Genomic DNA, 22,292 nt, shown 5'->3' on the forward strand with positions numbered 1-22,292 from the left:
GGTGGTACCAAACCGCTGGGCCATCGGGACTGCCCTTATTTATTTTTTAAATCAAGCCCTGTGTTGTGTTCCCTAATCTCTGTGCTGATGGACATTTACACTGATAGTTGTAACAGTTTACTCTCCGTAGGCACCAAGAACCTTTTGGTGCTCTGGCTCTTGTTACCATGATCAGTGAACCGTGGTGATCAAACCTTAGTGGTATTTCTTGAGCATCTTTTTAGAGAGCAAAGTTATAGAATTAGATTAATAATAGGGAGCTCAGTTAGAAGGTCAGAAAATGTCAGATTGTAGATTTTGTTTTGGCTTCTTTTGAAGATAATGGTAGATGCAAGAAATAATACAGCAAGAGCCCTTGTACACTTTGCCTGCTTTTCCCTAGTGGAAATGTTTTGCAAAACTAGTAGGGGAGAATTTGAAAAAGAACTGTGTAGAATACAGGTTAGCATAAAATGTGGATTTAGGTCTGGAGGTGAAAATAACAGCTGAAAGAGATGTGATTAAATGGAGGTCAGACCAGGGGCAGGATGGATGGTGGTGAGGAGCATGCTGCCTCTGGAGTTGAACTGCATGCCTTCTATCCTGGCACTGCCACTTGCTCTGTTCCTGGAAAGAAATTACCCATGGTCTCTGTAGTGGCTTCCTGGGCTGCTGTAACACATTGCCATGAACTGGGGGGATTAACACAACTGAGACATTTTCCTCACACAGTTCTGGAGGCCCAGGCCCAGCATCAAGGTGTGAGCAGGGCTGTGCTCCTGCAGGAGGCTCCAGGGAGGGAAGACTCCCAGTCTCTTCTAGCTCCTGGCGGAGGCGGCCTTCCTTGGCTTGTGACTGAATCTCTCCAGTCTGTACCTCCATCTTCACATGGCTTTTTCCCCCTCTGTGTCCAGATTACCTCATTTAATTTGTCGGATTTAGGGCCCATCTCATTCCTGTTTGTAACTTCACCTTGATTTGCAAAGACCCCACTTCCAGATAAGGCCCCATTCCCAGGTTCTGTGGACACTATGGGAGGGGGTTGGGGGGCAGGGGGAGACATGACCCTGTTCAACCCAGGATACCATCTACAGAGACCTGGCTTGGTTTCCTCCTCCCTAAATCGTGGCTGTTAGAGGTTCCACGAGATTAGCAGGGATGGTTACGATGTCCAGGAACATGCCCTGTGCTTGAAAGGTCAGCACCATTCTTAGAGAATGTCTTGTGTTCCTCAGGCTGCCCTGCGGCTCCACTGAGCCCACAGGGGCCTGGCGCCCTCTCACCTTGAGGATAGCTAGTGCTTATGGGCATCACACGCTGCTGCAGTGCACTGTCCCTGTGAGGTGGGCAGAGATGTGCCCACCAGGTGCTTGCCTTGTCAGGTAGATCCTGGCTTTAGTGATTTTCACCAGGGGATCTTTGTTGTGGTGCTGTTTCTTACAGCAGACTGCGAGGTGTAGGTGCTGATGATAAACATCTATGTGAATTGGGCCTAAACACAGACTTTCCAAAACTAGCCAGATAGTAAACATTTGAAAAGTAAAGTTTTTTCCTAAAAAAGCTATGTAATTTAATAGAATGCCCCAATTGATTAATTTTTTTATGTAGTATCAACTCAGAGTAAATTATTGATTTCACTTTTTTAAATTTGTAGCTAAACCATTTACACAACTGGTGAAGGAGATGCAGCTTCATCGAGAAGACTTCGAAATAATTAAAGTGATCGGAAGAGGGGCTTTTGGAGAGGTAAGATAAACTCCCTTATACTGACTTTGCCTCGGTAGCCCAAACAGCAATAGCTCCCACCCAGCATTTTTAGGACCCCTTGTACTGATCTGTGGAGGGGGTCGTTACTGGGATCATTGGGAGAGTAGTTCTTGGTGGGCAGAGTTTGAAAGATACAATTAAGAGAAAAAGAAAAGCAGAAGCTTGTGACAGAGGAGTTTCCCTGAATATTGTTTCTTAGGGGCAAAGAAGCCTATTAAAAATCCATGTGTTAATTGAAAAACATCTTGGTGGTCCTTTTCCACAGAGTGCAAGGAGGGCAAGACAGTAGCTGTTCTCATCGTGGGCAGCTCGCCTGCTGCTGGTGCTGGGGCCAGTTATGAGTCCAGCTGCCTGCACTAGGGAGGGTGTCGGTACACTGGCCTTGCTACTGTGGGCTGGACAGACGTGGTCCCCCCAAGGCTGAGGCTCAGGTTCCCACAGCAGCCCTCGACTAGGTGCTTTTACAGTTAGTTCTGCGCATTGACCCCTCTGTTTAGGCTTAAACTTGGTAACGCCTTGTTTAGGCTTTCCCTTTAGTTCTCCTGGGCTGGGGAAGTATGGGGCAGGTGCTCCTTCCTGGCCCATCCCTAGGAGTGTGTCTCGTTAAGGGGAGGGTGGAGGGGCAGCAGCATCACAAGGAAAAAAGTGAATTCTGCTCAGAAATAACCCATCTCAGAGCTTCAGTAGGTTATGTATGTGATGGTGTAAGGTCTGATTTTGTTATGTGAGGAGAAAGAGAAGGTCTTTGGAAATTGAAACCTGATTCAGGGCAGCATAGATGTTTGCTGACCATCTGCCTTGTAGCAGGACCTGGGCTGCTCTGGGCGCAGACACCAGCAAGGCCCAGGCCCTCAGAGAGATCTAAGGTATGGGCCACAGCCATAGAGGAGGGTTCCGAAGGGGCAGGAGGGGAAAAATAAAAGAACCAGAGACAACAGTGCTGTACCCAAATAGGTTGTAGTTATTTTTTAGTGCTCTTCTCTGCCAGAGAACTTAATGCAAAACTCAGTTTTCTGAGTTTCAGAGAAGATGACCTGTATCACCTTTCAAGTTCCTCCTAAACTAAGCGAAATCAGTCCTTGCCCAGGCCTTTGCAAAAGCCCTTGGATTCTTTGCCTTCCCTCTGTTCTGTCTCCAGCTGTAGCAGCCTGTGTGAGTCCCACCCCCCACCCCTGCGTCCCCTAACCCTTCCCAGGCCCCGTGGCCTGAGCTCCCAATACCAGCCCCCTCACCCAGCTCCTCTAGCCAGCCAGCCATTCTGCATCCCACCTGGGCTTCCATCACATGCTTGCCGACCCTCCCTTGTCAGAACTAGAATTTTGGATTCTTAATATTACTACCATTACATGGCACCATATAGTAATAGTGGCTTTACTGCCATTGTCTCCCTGAGATATTCCTGCAGTCGTGTACCTGAAGGGTGCCCAGTTTCAGTGATGACACTGAGTGGATTGCAGAGATTAGGGCTGTCAGGGTTGGGACCGTCTATATGAAGAACATGTGTGGTTCTAACTGAATTATTTTTTCCTCATGACATGCCAGGGGAGGGTAAGCATTGTGAGTGTCTGCAACGAATGTGGGTATGGGAACCTATGGCCTGAGAGCAGGGGATGTGCTGCTCAAGAGCCCCATCCCAGAGAGAGTGTGGACAGTCCAGAACTTGATGGGCAGCACTTCATACATCCTGTGGCAAGAATGTGAAACTCTTAGCTCAGAAGTGCAGTCTCCCCCAGCCGCCACCACCACTCAGGCAGAGTTTAGAGAAACGCATCTAGATGATTATAGAAACAAGATTGGGAGTATTTGGGGGGGATCCCTGGGTGGCGCAGCGGTTTGGCGCCTGCCTTTGGCCCGGGGCGCGATCCTGGAGACCTGGGATCGAATCCCACATCGGGCTCCCGGTGCATGGAGCCTGCTTCTCCCTCTGCCTGTGTCTCTGCCTCTCTCTGTGACTATCATAAATAAATAAATTTAAAAAAAAAAAGGAATATTTGGGGTACTGCCCTTTACCTCAAGTACAGTGGCTTTGAAAACACTTCTGGTATCTCGGGGACAGATGGTCTAGGAAGTGTCCCCTTCCCCCCCGCCCCACATGTATGTCAGTGTTTGATTTTTTCTGAACGACTGAGGGTAAGTTGCCTATGTCAGGGAAGGGACTCTTCCCCACCTCCACCCCCACCCAAATACCTCAGAGTATATTTCCTCATGGAGACAATCTATTAAATCATCACAGTTCTTGAATTTGAGTTTTAAGTTAGAATACATTTTGTCTAATCGACTGTCTTATTGCAGTTCTGTTGGTTGACCCAGTGATGTTCTTCATGGCTTTCTTTCGGGTCCCTCCAGCACTAGGGCTGGGCTGGCATCCGGTATTATACTTGGTTGTCATGTCCCCCAATCATTTTTTAATGTTTTTTTTTTTTTTTTTTAAAGATTTTGTTTATTTATTCATAGAAACACAGAGAGAGAGTGAGAGGCAGAGACACAGGCAGAGGGAGAAGCAGGCTCCATGCAGAGAGCCTGACGTGGGACTTGATCCACGGTCTCCGGGATCACGCCCTGGGCTGCAGGCGGCGCTAAACCGCTGTGCCACCAGGGCTGCCATTTTTTAATGTTTTATAAAATTATTTCAATTTGCATTTTCTCATGGAAACATCTAATCTTGGAGATTCTTATAGTATCATCATCATCTCATTGATGCAGTTAAGACTGAGTTTTGGGCCAAGAAGAAATTTCCAGTAAACTAAACAAGATTTTCATGAATTGTTTATTTTATAAGTTATGTGATAGAGGAAGCTTGTTTAATATACGGGACTTTTTGTTTGTTTTTACATTAAATTTTACTCCTACATTTCGCTTCTACATGTTCTTGATTTGACAGGTGTTTTCTGTGGACAGATACATTCTTTTATCTTCTGGGTTTTTATCAGAGGCATTGGTGTATTTCCTGGACATAGTCTGTGTCCTAATGATCTAAGGAAGTAAGATTCTAGTAAGAGTTCAAAGTGTTCTGCATCTCATTTTTAGCAAGATCTGTATTGTTCGTGAAGCTTGTAATCTTCAGAATTTCATTACTTTCCTCAAAAGTTATCAACTCTGGGCAGCCCCGGTGGCGCAGTGGTTTAGCGCCGCCTGCAGCCCAGGGTGTGATTCTGGGGTCCCGGGATCGAGTCCTACATCGGGCCTCCTGCATGGAGCCTGCTTCTCCCTCTGCCTGTGTCTCTGCCTCTCTCTCTCTCTCATGGATGAATGAATATATATATATATATAAAGTTATCAACTCTTAACATTTCTTCCCAGTTAGACCACTTCTTAGTAAATACTGTGCAGCATTTTTTCTCCCTGTTTCATTCATCTGGCAACCACCAGATTGTTCTCTGCATCTGTGAGTCTGTTTCTGTTTTGTTCTGTTATTATTATTGTTGTTATTTTTCAAGATTTTATTTATTAATGAGAGACACAGAGGCAGAGACACAGGCAGAGGGAGAAGCAGGCTCCATGCAGGGAGCCCAATGTGGCACTCAATCCCGGGACTCCAGGATCACACCCTGGGCCAAAGGCAGGTGCTAAACTGCTGAACCACCCAGGGATCCCTGTTCTGTTTTTTAGATTCTACATAAGAGTGAAATTGTATGGTATTTGTCTCTGATTGACTTATTTCACTTAGCATAGTGCTCCCTAGCTCCATCCATGTTTTTGCAAATGATAAGTTTTTCCTATGGCTGAATAATACTCCATTTTGTATATAGACCATCCCCTCTTCATCTGCTCATCTGTTGATGGACACTTTGGTTATTTCCATATCTTGGCTATTGTAACCAGTGTTACAGTAAACATAGGAGTGCATCTGTCTCTTAGAATTAGTGTTTTTATTTTCTTTAGATAAATACCCAGAAGTGGAATTGCTGGATCAAATGATATAGTTCTCTCTCTTTTTTTTTTTTTTTTTTTTTTTGAGGAATCTCGTACTCTTCCAGAGTGGCTGCATCAGTTTGCATTCCCACTAGCAGTGCACGAGGGTTCCCCTTTCTCCACATCCTTGCTAATACTTATTTTTCTCTGTCTTTTGATGATAGGCGTGAGGTGATAGCTCATTGTGGTTTTGATTTGCATTTCCCTGATGACGACTGATGTTGAGCATCTTTTCATGTGTCTGTTGGCCATCTGGATGTCTTCCTTGTAGAAATGGCTGCTTAAGTTTTCTGCCTATTTTTTAAGTTGTTTTTTTTTTTTTTAATTGTGTGTTCATTATATATTTTAGACATTAATCCCTTATGGGGGGATCCCTGGGTGGCGCAGTGGTTTAGCACCTGCCTTTGGCCCAGGGCGCGATCCTGGAGACCTGGGATCGAGTCCCACGTCGGGTTCCCGGTGCATGGAGCCTGCTTCTCCCTCTGCCTGTGTCTCTGCCCCCCCCCCCCCTCTCTCTCTCTCTGTGTGACTATCATAAATAAATAAAAATTTAAGAAAAAATCTCTTATGGGATATGTCATTTGCAAATATCTTCTCCCATTCAATAGGCTGCCTTTTTGTTTTATTGATGGTCTCCTTCACTGTGCAGAAGCTTTTTGGTTTGACATAGTCTTAATTTTTTGTTTATTTTTGCTTTTGTTTCCCTTGCCTTGGGAGAGAGAGCCAGAAAAATAGTGCTAAGACTAATGTCCAAGAGATTACTGCCTATGTTTTCTTCTAGGATTTTTATGGTTTCAGATGTTGTATTTAAGTCTTTAATCCATTTTGAATTTATTTTTGTGTTGTGTGTGGTGTAAGAAAATGGTCCAGTTTCATTGTTTTGCATGTAGCTCTCCAGTTTTCCCAGCACCACTTGTTGAAGAAACTGTCTTTTCCCCATTGCTTATTCTTCCCTCCTTTGTCAAAAGCTAATTAACTATATAAGCTGAGTTTATTTCTGGACTGTTTTGCTCCATTGGTTCATCTGTTTTTGTACCAGTACTGGAGTGTTTTGACCACTACAACTTTGTAGGGTAGTGTGAGATCAGGGCATGTGATGCCTCCAGCTTTGCTCTTTCTCAAGATGGCTTTGGCTCTTAGGGATCTTTGGAATTCCATACAAATTTTAGGATTATTTTCTAATTATGTGAAAAATGCCACTGGTATTTTGATGGGGATTGCATTATAGTAGCTTTTGTTTTTACACTAATATTTCACCTATTGAAGAAATTGACACACTTGTGACGTGATGACAAAACGTGTGCCCAGTGTTGTTCTTAGACACATTGGGGAATTCTCCGACCATTTATTTAGGCACTCTCAGTCCGACATTCAGAATTTTAGCAAGCTTGGTCAGTGGTTCAAAGACCGTAGCTAATACACAGCAGTTTGAATAGGTGTGGTGTGCTGAGCAGGGCCACCACAGTGAGCACCAGGCTGGCATTGAGAGGGATGACCAAGGGAGGTGACCAGAGGGCGATTTCGTCCCACACAGTCCACATAGTGGGCAGCAGGAGCCTGGCTACAAGCCACATTGCGTAGGAGGTACCTGCAACCCTCAGCAGGCTCTCGGGATCCATCAGGGATTGTGTGTTGTGGATCCCCCGTGCCCCCAGCCATCAGACCCGTGGGAGACAACAGGTAATTGTGACCGTCACATGCACGCACTTGAGGGTGAGCTTCTGTCACTTCTTAGCATGTTGTTTAAACCTCCCAGCCTCAAATTCCATATCTGGAAATACGGCAATAAATACAACCACCATGGAGGATTGTGGTGAGGGTTACCTGGCAGGGTGCAGGTGAACTATTGCCCAGGGCATGTTAGCTTGCGAGATTACTTTGATGATGATATTGTGTGGTGTATGTAGTTTAGAAAGCCAGGAAGTAAATAATTCAGTTGATACACACTATGTGGCTGCCTACCATCGGCAGCAAAAAGGTACAGCCATTAGGTAAGTAGCTTATGGATTTGTGATGGGGACTTAGGCCAGTGAATGATTTTTACAGGATAGCATGTACCATACAATGGCACAAACATCACATCTGGTATTGGTAGTGATGCAAGAGCTCATCTGAGATTTGGTGGGCATCAGGAAATCCAATAGGACTTCTTGAAAGAGGTGGCATTTGAGTTGTACCTTGAAGAATGTGGCTGAGCTGACATGCTGCGTGCCAGCTATGTGCCTAACACCATTCTAGGCACATTTAAGTATTGCATTGGCTCATTTTATTCTCATAGCAATTTTAGGCCAGTACTTTCCTAGTTGTAGAAACCCAAAGAGAAGAATTTGCCCAAGTCACACTCCAGAGCCCATGTGGGTACTCACCATGTCTTGAAGATCTCAGGGGTAAATTAAGCCGGCACATGCTAAGGCTGGCCCGCGGGAGTGAGAGATAGATGTGAGCACCAATAGGGCGGGTAGGAAGAGTGTGGGGATGGAGCCCTAGCACACAGGAAGGAAGGCTTGGGAAAGCTTTTCTGATGGAAATGCCGGGCATGTGCCAAGGAAGAGGAAGGTGAACCCTCCACCGTGCACCTCACTGTGGAAGGTTCTTGAACTAAGCAAGTGAGGTGAAAGTTGCAGCATGATTGACATCCGGTTTTGATGCTTAACAGGGCAAATCTTTTTTTATGTAAAAAACTCTTCTTTCCTCAGCAGCTCATTTTCCAGAGTTTCATTTCCCCAGGCAGTAAAGATCTCACTGTAGTTAGATGAAAATGTGCTGGCTTTTTGTTCCAGTAACTACATTTTTGTTAATCTCTTATTCATATTCCAGGTTGCCGTTGTTAAAATGAAGAACACTGAACGAATTTACGCAATGAAAATCCTCAACAAGTGGGAAATGCTTAAAAGAGCAGAGGTAAGCCTGGAGTGTGACTGACAAACAGGTGAGTGGGGCTTTGTGTGCAAGGAGCATGGCCACAAATTCCCGCTGGGTCTGGACCACAGCCCCCTGCAGATCTGGGGCTCCCTCCCTGGTAAGAGTGGGCTGCTTTGTGTTGCCACGACCTCAGCCCTGTCCTGGCGTGCTCCGTTCTGCACTGCTGCCCACTGTGCTAGCAGGCTCCTCCCCCTCGAGGGCTGTTTACTGTCAGGGCAAATTAAAGCCCTCACGGAAATTTTAGGCATTTATCTCAGTTCTGCTTCCTGCACAAAAGGCATTATTGAATTTGGAGCTGACTTAAGTACAGAAATGTCTTTATGCTCCCTCCTAGAGGGAGGACGAAGATCATAAATGAAAGTAGATGGTGACCGCTTGGCAGTTTCAGATGCGTATTTCCTTAGTTCTGTGTCCTTGTCTGTGGTGCCTCTTTCACGCTCCCGGCCCCTGGCTGAGACAGGTGGGGCTGTGGAGCAAGCCCAGGCTTTTCCTCCGGTGCTGCCCAGACTCGCCCTCCAGCCTGCCTTCACTAGCCATCCTCTGTGTTCCTCTACCTCAGGTCAGGGAGCCGAGCATTCTTCCTTTCCCGGGCTCCATCACTCACCCTGTGTCCCCTTGCTGGACTGCCCTAGGCCGAGTGCCCTTGGTGCGTCTGGCAGGGGTTCACCCTCACTTGTCCCCCCTCCTTGGCATCACCTCTCCTGCGCCCCAGCTGTGAAGCAATCTGACCCTGGGATTGCACGCCCCTAGGATTGGCCACCTCTGGAAACTCCTTCCCTAGCTTCGGGCCTCTCTCATCCTGTTGCTCTGAACCCTCCTTGTAAGTTTAGGTGGCCCTTCCTCCTGTGTTCTGTGATTCTTCCCTGGGCTGATGCCGCCACCTTGGGCAGATAACGCTACTGATGTTTCTTCTGGTTAGATTATTCTCCTGAGCTCAGGTTGTCATTAACTTGGTGGGTGGGCATTCTCACTCAGCATCCCAAGTTCATAATGTCTGTCATTTGCAGCTTGTTCTGCTTCCCTGTATGTAACCCTCTCCCCTCCTCCTGCCTGCCATGCACCCAGCACAAGGCCTCACATCTGTATTGCTCTGGGAATGCACGTTGGTGGGTTGCCATCACCATTTTTGCAGTCACCTGGGCTCCAGATGCTGGTGGCCCATGATTCTGCCTCAGGTGACAGCACAGTGGTCGTGCCTTGGCCCTGCTGGTCTCTGTCCCCTCCCTCACCTTGTCTTCCTTATCTGGCGCTTCAACCTGCCTCCATCCCTGCAGCCCTTCTTCGTGGCACCAGTGGTGCTCTGGTCATCACAAGAACATTGCCCAAGTGACTCTTTGTGGGGAACAAAGTAGCTGGTGTTACATAAAAGTTTGGGGAAAGAAAAAGTGTTTGGGGGAATATATGCAAATTCATTCAAGTTTATATTTTTATAGGAGTGATTGATTTATGAAAGAAGATAGCTGAGCATATTTAATATGACTTGTTATAATGTTAACCTCCGGAGCTGGGGTGGGGATGTGTGTGTCTGTTTAAATTTTTTAATTTATAAAAGTCCCAAGATTAAGAAGAGGAGATTCTCACCTTATCATACAAATTAGTGGGCAGCCTGGGAGGCTCAGCGGTTTAGTGCCGCCTTCAGCCCAGGGCCTGATCCTGGAGACCTGGGATCGAGTCTCACGTCAGGCTCCCTGCATGGGGCCTGCTTCTCCCTATGCCTGTATTTCTGCCTCTCTGCCTCTCTTTCTCTCTGTGTCTGTCATGAATAAATACATAAAATCTTAAAAAAAAAAAAAGTTAGTATTTTCCCAGATGTCATGCTATGTACATTTAAAAATTATAGAATTATGAAATTTAAATCTGGTTACAGAGATCCTAATTGACAGACTCAGAAAAGCCCAAGAATATCTTCTAATTACTATGATTATCTCAGAATATATGTAATAGGATAGATGTTTATGTGATATGTATAAAAACAATATTGAGGGATCCCTGGGTGGCGCAGCGGTTTGGCGCCTGCCTTTGGCCCAGGGCGCAATCCTGGAGATCCAGGATCGAATCCCACGTCGGGCTCCCGCTGCATGGAGCCTGCCTCCCTCTGCCTGTGTCTCTGCCTCTCTCTCGTGTTCTCTCTCTGTGTGACTATCATAAATAAATAAAAATTAAAAAAAAAAACAATATTAATATAAAAAGCTGGTTAAAGTAATTTATCTTTTTATTATTGAGTAAGGTTATTTTTTTTTAAGATTTTATTTATTTATTTATTCATGAAAGACACAGAGAGAGAGAGGCAGAGACACAGGCAGAGGGAGAAGCAGGCTCCCTGCGGGGAGCCCAATGTGGGACTCGATCCTGGGACCCCAGGATCACGCCCTGGGCCAAAGGCTGGTGCTAAACCGCTGAGCCACCCAGGGATCCCCCTGAGTAAGGTTATTTTGAACGTTAAATTTTATCTTAATTTCTAAAAATCTTTAAAAAGCATGAAGTCAAAAGGAGGCAGTAAAGAAGTTGCAAAGCCATGTGAATTTGTAACTTGTGGATCAGGCTGAGCTTTTTAAAGCTCATCTGTTTTGCTCATAAAATACTGAAAGTTTGCTCTCAAAACAAAACAAAACTGCTGAATGATACATACATTTCCTGTCTGTGGGTCACTATGTTGGTGATCCTCAGTTTAAGAATGGCTTTCATTCTAAATGTGGATAGATAGATGCTTGAGAAGATGGAGCATCCCTGCTCCAGGCCCTGTGGTCTGGGTGGCTGCTGGCTGAGGGGCAGCAGGGGCTTCAGAACCACTGGTCTCTGCACATCTGGACATCGTAGGCTGATTGCTGGCCGTTCAAGTTATTTTATCTGCTTTTAATTAGTAGAATCAGGGCACATCTACTTCAGTCATTTCTTTTTGAAAGAAAAACTTTAAAAAACAGGTTTAGAACAGAAAACTTACAGGAAAAAAGTTCTAAAGGTCACTGTGAGTCTCCTGAGAGAACAGGTAGGATTCTCCAGTGCCCTGCAGAGCAGCGCCACTCTTATTTTTGTTAAGTTTTGCAAGTTTCAAATATAAGAAGGAGTTAAAATATTAGGTGCTCAATAAGGAGAATGTTTTATTATAAATTATGCCAGAGCACCCAGGCATTTTAAATACAGGGCCACCTGTGTCATACAGCTCTTAAATCAACCATGACAGCCTAAAAGATAGCCTTTTTCCTCATGTGAGACTGGCGGTAGGTCTTCTTGGCATCCGTATGCTGCATGTAATCCCATCTCACTGCTCAGATATTCAGTAAGCACACATTGCCCTTTCCTGCCAGCCACACGGCTGCTAGGAAGAGAGGGGCAGACACAGGGTGGCCATGCCACAGGCCATCAAGAGAGGTCAGACAGTGCTGGGTGGGAGGGACTGGAGGCCCCCTTGAGCCGGGAGGAATGTCCCATGCTGGCTGCAGCAGTGGACTTGTGCAGGAGAGCAAGGGGTGAGGCCCATCACAAGGCCGGAGATTTCTGGAGTTTGGCACCCATGTGGGCAGGACCGGGAAAGAACAGGGAAGCGCTTGGCCACTCAGCTGGTGTAGATGAAGACTGAGGAGCAGGTGGGAGCTGCCTTAGGGGAGATGAAGGGGGAGGGAGGCCGGATTTCCTATGGCCTGGAAGGCAGGGGACACTGTCTCCAGAGCCTCTGTCACACAGCAGAGTCCCCGCTATTCAGGACTGTACTCCTTAGATGGACACAGACTGACCCTCCCCCTCATTCTTTACAGACCGCCTGTTTCCGAGAAGAACGTGATGTGCTGGTGAATGGTGACTGCCAGTGGATCACTACACTGCACTATGCCTTTCAAGATGAAAATTACCTGGTATGTTTGGGTCTCCAGGCTCTATCAGGCTCTCCTCAGGTCTCTGAGGCTCTATCAGATGGCGGGTGGCTGAAGTTGTTGATTCCCTTGTACTGTTACTAAAAAATGAGTAAGACATTTGGAATTAAAAAATAGACTAGTGAGATTGTATACTTTGTTTTTCTAATCTAGATAACCTGATTATTTTGGTCACTGGATTCATTACACTTAAATAAGCTGGGAGTAGGGACGCCTTGGTGGCTCAGTGGTTGAGCGTCTCCCTTTGGCTCAGGGTGTGATCCCAGGGTCCTGGGATGGAGTCCCACATTGGGCTCCCCGCAGGGAGCCTGCTTCTCCCTCTGCCTGTGTCTCTGCCTCTCTGTTTCTCATGAATGAATGAATGAATGAATGAATGAATGAATGAATAAATAAATAAATAAATAAATAAATAAATATATCTTTAAAAAAATAAAGAAGCTGGAACTGTAAAACATTTTCCACCTTGAGTTATGTATAGGAACAAGAGGGTGCTGTGGGGCTTATTACAGTGGCTCAGCTTTTAACGCCAAGCAAGTGGTCCACCTCTGCTGCTTGACAGCAGGCCTAGTATACTGCACTGGTTTGCAGTCTGCCCGGGTGGATGAGCTGGGCTTCCTGGGGCCTCTTGGCATGGGTGTTTGGGGGACTCTTGGCATCCATTTCTTCTGACTTGAGCTGGCCTTACTTTTACTCTTGACCAGCCCATCGTGTGATTCACAGGTATACTGGATGTGAGTGTAGAGACCTGTTAAAGCAGACATGAGACAAGAGCTCACAAGTGAAGGGAAACCAAACCTTTGGTCTCGGGCACTTTGAATTCCAAGAGTGGCTCTAGGTTTGCCTAAAACTAAAAATATCCTTGCATGGATCTCTGGGTGTCAGGGCAAGCCCAGACCTCGGAGAAGTTGGTCTCTGCCTCACTTCTCCGGCTCACACCCGCAAGACTCCAGCAGTGGCCACAGGGGCTTCAAGGGTCAGCACAGCCTCAGGGCAGGGACCCCTGTCTCCCTGAGCTTATCTTCACTAAAGTGATCCGTTTCCTACAGCAAACCTTACAAGCAATGAAGGGTCTCTCTTAGTCATCTTAAGAACAATCTATTTCAAACATCAGAAAAGTCCTTTAAATTTGTTATACTCTTTATTTAGAATTTAAAATAGGGACGTCTGCGTGGCTCAGTTGGTTGAACGGCTGACTCTTGGTCTCACTCAGTCCTGATCTCGGGGTTAGCCTCTGCACTTGGTGTAGAGTCTGCTTGGGATGTTCTCCCTCTTCCTCTGCTCTTCACCCCTCCCATCCCCCAGGCATGTGTGTGTCTTCACTGTCTCTCTAAAATTTAAAAAAAAAATTTTTTTTTTTTAAATATACATACTTGTTTCTAGAGAGGGCGCCATCATGTTTACTGAGCAAAGGCACGTGGGTCACCTCAGTACGTCCTCCCAGGGCCCCCTAGCTTAGACCTTCATGGTTGTCACTACCTTTTAAATGAGACATCTGGAGCAGAAGGGATGAAGTCATTTGCCCAGGGTTGTCACACAGATGCAGGGGCTGAGCAAGGACCGCAGCCTGGGGCTGTGGCAGGAAGTGGTGCTCGGTGTCCTTCCCCACAGACCGCAGAGTCCTGACGCCCTGGGGCCCTCTCCACATAACCCCCCCCCACTCAGAGGGGACTGGCTCCAGCTCATTTCCGATTTGAATGAAGCTTCCGAGCAGTCTAGGCTATGTGGGTCTGTACAGAAGGAAAGGAACATGCCTTCCTGAGATCAGCATAGCATGTTGCAGTCTGAAATGTTAGATGTTGCCAGGCTTATTCTGACCGAAGACAGTCAGTTAGGAATTCCAGCTGAGAAGCCATCTTCTTGAGTGTGTGGAGTTGCACGAATGGATGTGCAGTGGAAACTAAGGAGAAAGGAGGGCAGGGTTTTGGGGCTTTTTGGGTCCTCATACTGAGGTTGGTCAACCAGGATCTGGCTGCTGTCTCTGCCGCCCCCAAGTGGTATGTTTGGGCAAGTTCCTCCTCTCTGGGATGGTGGCAGTTAGCACCTTTGTGGGGCTTGCGAAGCAGGCTAGGCAAGCTGTGCTAGGTGTCCCTCGTCATGTGGATTCGTTGGGCTGCCCTGCAGTGCCAGGTCGTGTTATAATTTCTATAGTAGGTATCCAAACTTGGCCTGTCATAAACATTAAACCTGTTTCACCCATAACCAGAAGGGCGTTGGCTTACTTAGAATCCTGTGTTACATGGCAGAGGAAAGAATTGGTTTAGTCCTTATTCCAAAAATAAATGTCTATGTGTCTGCTTTATAAGCTCTTACAGTTTACTTTTCTTACAGATTCGTTTTCCAGGAGCCTATCAATCACATAGGCTGCTGTACTACATTTTTCTTTTTCTTTTTAGATTTCTAGGTAGACCTGGAAACCATTGAGATTCAGCTAGAGGTGGTGCTTGACTTATTCCTCCTGCTTTCTTTAGAGGCTGCAGAGTTTGGCTGTTCATTCACCTAGTCTCCCCTCACCCCGTGCGTGTCTGTCAGCAGGTGCTCTGGTCTTTGCCTCCATGTATCTATGATATCTACTCCATCCTCTCTGCCCTCCACAGTGCCTGTCAGCCTCACCTCCTGCCTGGACCCCCAGGCCTCCCAGCCCCTCTTCTGCTCTTGGCCTTCATCCTCTAGTCTCCTCTTCCTGGGCAGTCAGTGAAGACTTGTAAAGTAAATCAGATTGCAGCTTCCTAGCCCTTAGACTGGGGCCTGGCCTCACCCCCATTCCTTGCATCTTCTGTGGTTAGTGGTCTCTGAAATTATTGTGACTATATGCATGCTTACTTATAGTCTGTGTTTATCCCCTTAATGTCAGCTCTGTGGAGGAGCACCCCTTGCCTTAGAGGGCTCATGGCTGAGAATGAATGAGCAAATGAGTGAGTTAACAGGGGAAAGCACTAGCTCTGTGAGTGCTATCCAGGGTCTTCTGTGAAACAGGAGCTGTTGCAGGTGTGAGTGAGGGGAGATGTAATTACACAGAACTCCTACCCTTGGACAGGTAGGCAACAGTGCTACAGTGCTGTGAGATCGGGCAGGGGGGTGAGTCCTGAGAGCTGTTTGTGAGGCGGGATGGGAGGGTTGTCAGTACAAGTGCTTTTGAGAGCAGGGCCTAGAGTGAAGGCTCCTCTGTCAGATGAGCCCAACAGCATGGTGCCTACTCTCCTCTCTTATGAGGCACTGAGGGCCGTCTTTAGCATTGTGGGTCTAAAGATCCACTTGCCTGTGTCCAGATCCTAGCTGTGTCACTTGCTGGCTGGGTGACTTTGGGTGTATCCTCAGGCCTCACTTCACCTGTAAAATGGGATTGTGCTAATGCCTGTAGTGAGGACTGCAGTGGACATTCACAGAGATTACAGGCGTAAATCAGAGCCTGAAAGCACAGAACATAGTAGTTGCTCACTGAGTGGGAGCTTGTATTGTTGGTAGGTTCTTAGTAAATATGAAGTGATTGTTTCTCTGGGTCAGTAAACAAGGAAGTAGTATTTCCCCTCTGTTGGTTAGTTAACTACTCAGACCAGAGCATCTATCTCCTCGAAGGAAAGTGGCTTCAAGGGAAATGATTCCTCTGAGGCTAGGCCTGCCTGCTTCTCCAGCAGTCCCAGGGACTTGGTAGCCCCAGCAGTGTGGGGGGCAGCTGCCACCCTGACTCTAGCTGTGACGGCCTTACCCATCCTGGGCCTCCCTGACCTAGACACTCCCATCAGGCATCAGAGCATTCAGGGCGCTGCACCAAGAGGCTGTCCTCTGACAGAAGGCCACCCTGTACCTCCAGCCCTGGGACGAGCTGGCTCCCAGCGGAGGGACACCTGGCACCTGGGCCTTTTTCTCTTGTACTTTAATTGCTACATAAGCAGTAGAAGTTCTGATTTTTGGGGGAATGTACTCATAAATAGCGCCCTTTCAGCTTGTTCATGGGATTGCCTTTCTAATAAGAGCTGCTAGTTTCATGTGGTTTTAGATAACTCACCTTCCTCCTCTGGTCTGGTGTCTTCTTCCTGTGATGTAAGGGCCTGGAGAATTATTTTAAACCCAGTAGAACTTGATAGATCACTAAACGTGTCTCTTCTTTGGGTCTCTAGCTTTTTTTTTTTTTTTTTTTAAAGATTTTATTTATTTCTTCATGAGAGACACACAGAGACAGAGACATAAGCAGAGGGAGAAGCAGGCCCCCAGTGGGGGCCCGATGCAGGACTCGATCCCAGGACCCCAGGATCACGCCCTGAGCCAAAGGCAGATGCTTAACCACTGAGTCACCCAGGCATCCCTCAGTCTCTAGTTTTTATTGTGCCTTTTCCAGCACCAGACTGTTTGGTCACTTTTTCCATTGATTAAACATACCATCTATTGAAATTTGTTCTCTGCCAAATGCCTAACTTGAAAGTACAGCAGTATTATGATACATCAAAGGGAAATCTTGGATGACATAGGAGCAAGCCATGGATCAGACGTAAAGAACCAGAAACTTCTATGGTGGAAGTTTGGCCTTTAGTTTTCAGGCTTAGTGCTGACTAAATACTCTGTTTTCTCCCATCTCTTCCCAATTTGTAGTACTTAGTCATGGATTACTATGTGGGTGGTGATTTACTGACCCTGCTCAGTAAATTTGAAGACAAGCTTCCAGAAGATATGGCAAGATTCTACATTGGTGAAATGGTGTTGGCCATTGATTCCATCCATCAGCTTCACTATGTACACAGGTAATCACCTCTAACATTTTACAGAAACTGCATTTAATGTGTTAAAACACCCTTTCAGAGTTTTCTGTGTCACAGACCCCAGGTTGCAGGCCACCCAGAGAGATTGTGCAGTTAGCAGGTCCTCACTTTGAGCTGCCCCAGTGCCTGGCACCAGGAGATCTCGGCCTTACTGTGACAATCATGATGCTCGGGTGTCAGCCATCTGAAGCCACCTTTGCTATTTACCTGACATTGGCTGACCCTCTCCCTTGCTGTTCCTTCTCCCTGGGATGCCCACCCTCTAGCTCATGATTCCCTATTTCTGCTTTCTCAGAACGCCTTCCCTATTCCATGGCCCCCCAACAAAACACAGAGGAAAATGAAGCAGAGGAGGTGGGCTCACACCACGGGAGCCTGCACACGAATGTGACTGGCTCTCAGGGAGGGGTCAGTGTGGCTGGGTGCCTCCTGTGGTCTGGGTCTCTTGCTCTCCTGTGAGGGTGCTGCGTCTGCCTCTTCCTGCTGTTTAAGGCCACGAAATCAGTCTGGCAGGGGGTTGTTGTTTCATTTTTAGCAAAGTCAGATAGTTGTACACAAGTCTCCTGCCTTGCCCAGATTCCACTGGCCACCAGTAGCTTGTCAACTTTTTAAACTGTTCCTTCTGGTATTGACCTTATGTTTCTAACTAACAGGTCTCTCTTGCTGTTCTTTTTTGCAGAGGAGGGAGATTAGATCACATCTATTAAATGGGGATTTCCTCTTTACAGCAGTCTCTCTCCCAGCCCTCTCTCCCACACACGCTCTCCTTCCTCCCCTCCCATGTCATCCCAGTCCATAATTGGTAACTTTTGGTTAAATTGGCGTTTGCTGTTCATGATACAGTGCCTGTGTAAATATTACAGATGAGCCTTGCAGTTACAGTATTTACACCTGTATAAACTATCTCTTCCAGGATTAATAGCAGCCCAGTTTGTTTGTTTTTTCTTTAAGATTTTATTTATTTATTCATGAGAGACAGAGAGAGACAGAGACATGGGCAGAGGTTGAAGCAGGCTCCATGGAGGGAGCCCGACGTGGGACTCGATCCTGGGACTCCAGGATCACGCCCTAGGCCAAAGGCAGGTGCCAAACCGCTGAGCCACCTAGGGATCCCCAGACCTGGTTTTTCATAAGCATACTTTTCAGTGGCAGCCAGCCAATGATCTCCAAACACTGTGACCAAATTATAAAGCTGTGCATACACAGACATAGCAGGTAGCCCCCAGTCCTATTTTTCTTGGAGCTGCCTCTGCCTTTTTTCCTGTTCCCTTCGGCCCTGGGTGCTCCTGAGTCTAGTGCTCTGCCCTCATTCTGAGAGCTCTTGCCCCTGGGCAGGTTCCCTTCCCATCTCCCTGGGGTCAGATCCCTTGTTTTGAGTCACACATCTTCCTTTCTTGGTTCATTCTTTTGATTCAGTAGCAGATATTCTCTGTAGTTTCTGGAAAAGGAGGCTCCTGAGATCATTTTTTTGAGATTGGTGTCTTAATCCTATCCACATGTGTGATGATGGATGCGCTGGTATGGAATTTTAGATTGGAAATCACCTTCTCTCAGGACTGGGAGGGTGTGACTCTCCCTCTTTGGGAGGCTCAGGCCACCATACTCCTGTGGCGTTGCAGCATGCTCGGCTGCTGCCCTGCCTGGGGCCCGGCCTCTGCCCCTGTCAGGAGATTTTCCTCAGCAGACGCAGCTCCTGCTCCAGGAGTAGTAGCCATGGACCCAGTTTGAGAACAGCCCTTTCAGTCTTGCCATGAGTGTTACCTCACTGTTGGGCAGGGAAGCCAAGGTGCAGGGGTGTGGGACAGCTTGCCTTCAGCCACAAGTCCTCCCCAGGCATCAAGCTGCAGGTCCCATGTGTCACAGAGTAAGCAGAGGGAGCTGCCCCCAAATCACTGTTGCTTTTTTTAGGGCGATGGGGTTTGGGACAAGGGATTTTCTCTTTTTTTTCCATGGATCCCTGAGTATCGTTGTGCCTGCTAAACCGATCATTGTAGTTGTTTTCAACCTGTGATTTTATGTTCTACCTTTCTGACAGACTGTGCCCAACTCCTACCAGAGATAAATGTCTTTGCATTTGTCACTGATCTCCAGGGAAATTAATCTGACCAACTTATTAACAGTTTATTCTTTCCCTGTTTTCCCTAATTAGAAAGCTTTCTCTTTATTTTCTTAATTGGCTGTGTAGAAGCTTCACTCTGGTGTTTGGCCTCCAGGCATAGTAGGAGAATTAAATACATAGCTAGCACCCCCCCCCCCCCCCCATTTGATACTCAGAATTCAGACTTAGCGCTTGAATGACCCAGGCTGAAACCAGAAGGCTTTGCATTTTTGGTAGAAAGTTCAAAGTCAGGTTGTGTAGAAAGTCAGTCCCACCCCACCCCAGGTGTGGACATGGTGTAAGGGGGTTGGAACTGCTTTTGGTAGGGCCAGAAATAAGTGGGCTTTGTCCACACGAGTGATAGCATGACTGCATTTATTTATTTTTAAAGAATTTTATTTTTTTATTCATGAGAGACACAGAAAGGCAGAGACATAGGCAGAGGGAGAAGCAAGCTCCCTGCAGGGAACCCGATGTGGGACTCGATCCTGGGACTCCAGGATCACGCCCTGAGCCGAAGGCAGACACTCAACCACTGAGCCACCCAGGCGTCCTGGCACTGTTGCATTTAACAGGCATGATCCGGGCCCTATGCCACAGCCCTGGGCCCTCTTCTGTGCTTGCACATGGGCTGTGGTGACCTCAGGCTGTGCACCCCACCCCCCAACCCCCTGGCTGGGCTTCTGCTGCAGCAGAACAGCTGCGGCCCAGCTTTGTGACAGGGGAAGCAGTGGGCAACCAGGAGCAGGGAGCTTGGCACCCAGGCTTCCTGAGAGGTCGGCCCTGGATCCCAGCAAAGGCAGGAACGAAGAGTCACAGATGTAGGAAGGCAGGTCGTTGGAGAGAACAGACAGCATGGCTTCCGAATGAAAGAAGAGCGGTGTGGTTTTATGAAAAGGAATATTCAGAGAACAAAAACGGTCTTGGCAGAGGAAAAACTAGAACAAGGAGCTGCGTGGAAGAGATGCAGGATAGCGCAGAGGAAACCTGACCAAGATGGAGAGCCAGGGTGGGGGAGCAGGTGGTTGGGGCAGTTCTGCAGCGCCTCCTGAGGAAGGGCTCTGATTCGGTCCTGAAGAGGCCTTCCTGTGCTCCCAGGAGCTGCTTACTTATGCATGTGTCTCTGCCCCAGTGGATTGAGAACATCTTCATCGTGTACTCACTCCTTGTACAGTTGGTCTGGTTTTGGACATTCCGTTCTGTCCTGTTGTCTGTCTGCACCAGAGCCATGCTGCTTTAATCATGGATGCTGAGCCCGTGGAGGCCTAGTTGCCCCATCAGACCCCTGCTTTCTGCTCAGGGTTTTCCTGGTTGTCTTTATGCAGTAACCGATCCATGTGGCCTTCTGTATCAACCTGTCTGGTTCCAAAAAAAATAGGACATTGGGAAATTTTTCATGTGATGGGCCCATCAGTCTGTAAATACAGGCCCCTTTTTTTTACTTCTGTAAAGTTCTCTCAGATTGTAGTTCCAAGTATTAGTTATGTTTTATTGTTTCAATTTCTTTGGGAACTCCGGTTAATTATATTTTGGGTCTTCTTAGCCTGTCTTCCACTTCACTCCAACTGCCCTCCATCTCACTCTTTACACTGCTTTGTCTCCTTTTTATTCTTCTAGATCTTTCCCTCCCTTTCTTTAATGCCTTTCATCACATCTTTATTTGAACTTGTTTTCCTTTGGGCACCTTATAATTTAGTCATGATATCTGATAAAATTTTGATTTTTTTTCTGTTTCTTCAAGAGTTAAGTCAACTCTTTGTTTCTTCCTGTTTTTGTCTGGTTCTGTTGTTAGTTTGTATTTTCCTGACTCATTGAGGGTTTGTTTTGTTTTGTTTTTTTTCTCTCCTGTTTCTGTTTATTTCAGTTTGGCGTGCTGGTTACTGTCGTAGGCCTGGGGTCGAGTGTAACACCTGGCACAAAGGAGACACTCAGGAAACCTTGTCAGCAATGTGGTGGGAACAAGAGTGGCGTGTCACCCAATTGGGAATTAGCTCATGCTAGGAGTGAGTGGTAGTGGTGCCGACCACCATTCATACCCAAGCAAAGCATTACGGGGAGACATTTTCCCGAGATTGTCATGGCTATCCTGAAATGACATTGCATTTGCTCAGCTGGTATACTGCTAGTTAAGGGCTTTGACCTCCCTAATGTGTAGCGTGGAAACTGTTAATTGATTTTTTTATTTTACTAACAGAGACATCAAGCCTGACAATGTCCTTTTGGACGTGAATGGTCATATCCGTCTAGCTGACTTTGGATCATGTTTGAAGATGAATGACGATGGAACTGTAGGTATTTTGTTGGAGATTTTCCGTTTGATTTGGGGTATTGCTTGTAATTAGAAAGGACTTAAAATTTCACCTGAGATCCAGTTAAGAAACCAAGGTTTGAATGTGAATTTAAAAAGATAAATCGATTTAAGAGAGAGTTGAAATGTTCTGCTTAAGTCTAAAACATCTTTTTTGCTTTCTGGGTTTATAAAAGTAATGTATATACCTTTTCAGCTGGGGGGCTGTCAGGGTTCCTTGCGTGGCTAGGCAGCTAAAGTCACATCACTGCTCAAAACTCCGGTGCAGGCTGGTCAGGTTCACTGTGACTGCCCTCCCACCCCCCCATTTCTGTCTGCAGGCAGGTAACTTCTTGTCAGGGTTTTCACTCCGTGGGTTAGATCTAGAAGCAGAGGTCCTTGATGCAAGGCTTTACTCTCTTTCCACCAAGCTGGTCTCTTATTTCTCCATCTATTTTTTTTTTAAGATTTTATTTATTCATGAGAGAAAGAGAGACAGACACAGGCAGAGAGAGAAGCAGGCTCCATGCAGGGAGCCCAATGTGGAGCCCAATGTGGGACTTGATCCTGGGTCTCCAGGATCACGCCCTAGGCTGAAGGCAGAGCTAAACTGCTGAGCCACCTGGGCTGCCCTATTTATCCACCTATTGATGAGTTGATATATTGGTGCTGTCCTCAAATCCAGTCTTTGATGACAAGACCAGTGGCCT

General features: G+C 46.8%; 1 protein-coding gene across 1 annotated transcript in view; it reads left to right on the plus strand.

Annotated features, from left to right (window-relative positions):
- CDC42BPB (CDC42 binding protein kinase beta) overlaps window positions 1-22,292 on the plus strand; it is a 105,888-nt gene that overhangs the window by 40,181 nt on the left and 43,415 nt on the right. Inside the window, exons 2-6 of the mRNA XM_041760144.1 lie at window positions 1,634-1,725; window positions 8,476-8,559; window positions 12,333-12,428; window positions 17,031-17,179; window positions 21,490-21,583. Of these exons, the coding sequence (XP_041616078.1) occupies window positions 1,634-1,725; window positions 8,476-8,559; window positions 12,333-12,428; window positions 17,031-17,179; window positions 21,490-21,583 (515 nt within the window). The remainder of the gene's footprint in view (window positions 1-1,633; window positions 1,726-8,475; window positions 8,560-12,332; window positions 12,429-17,030; window positions 17,180-21,489; window positions 21,584-22,292) is intronic.

Source organism: Vulpes lagopus, chromosome 6, assembly GCF_018345385.1.
Source record: "Vulpes lagopus strain Blue_001 chromosome 6, ASM1834538v1, whole genome shotgun sequence".
NCBI classification, from domain to species: Eukaryota; Metazoa; Chordata; class Mammalia; order Carnivora; family Canidae; genus Vulpes; species Vulpes lagopus.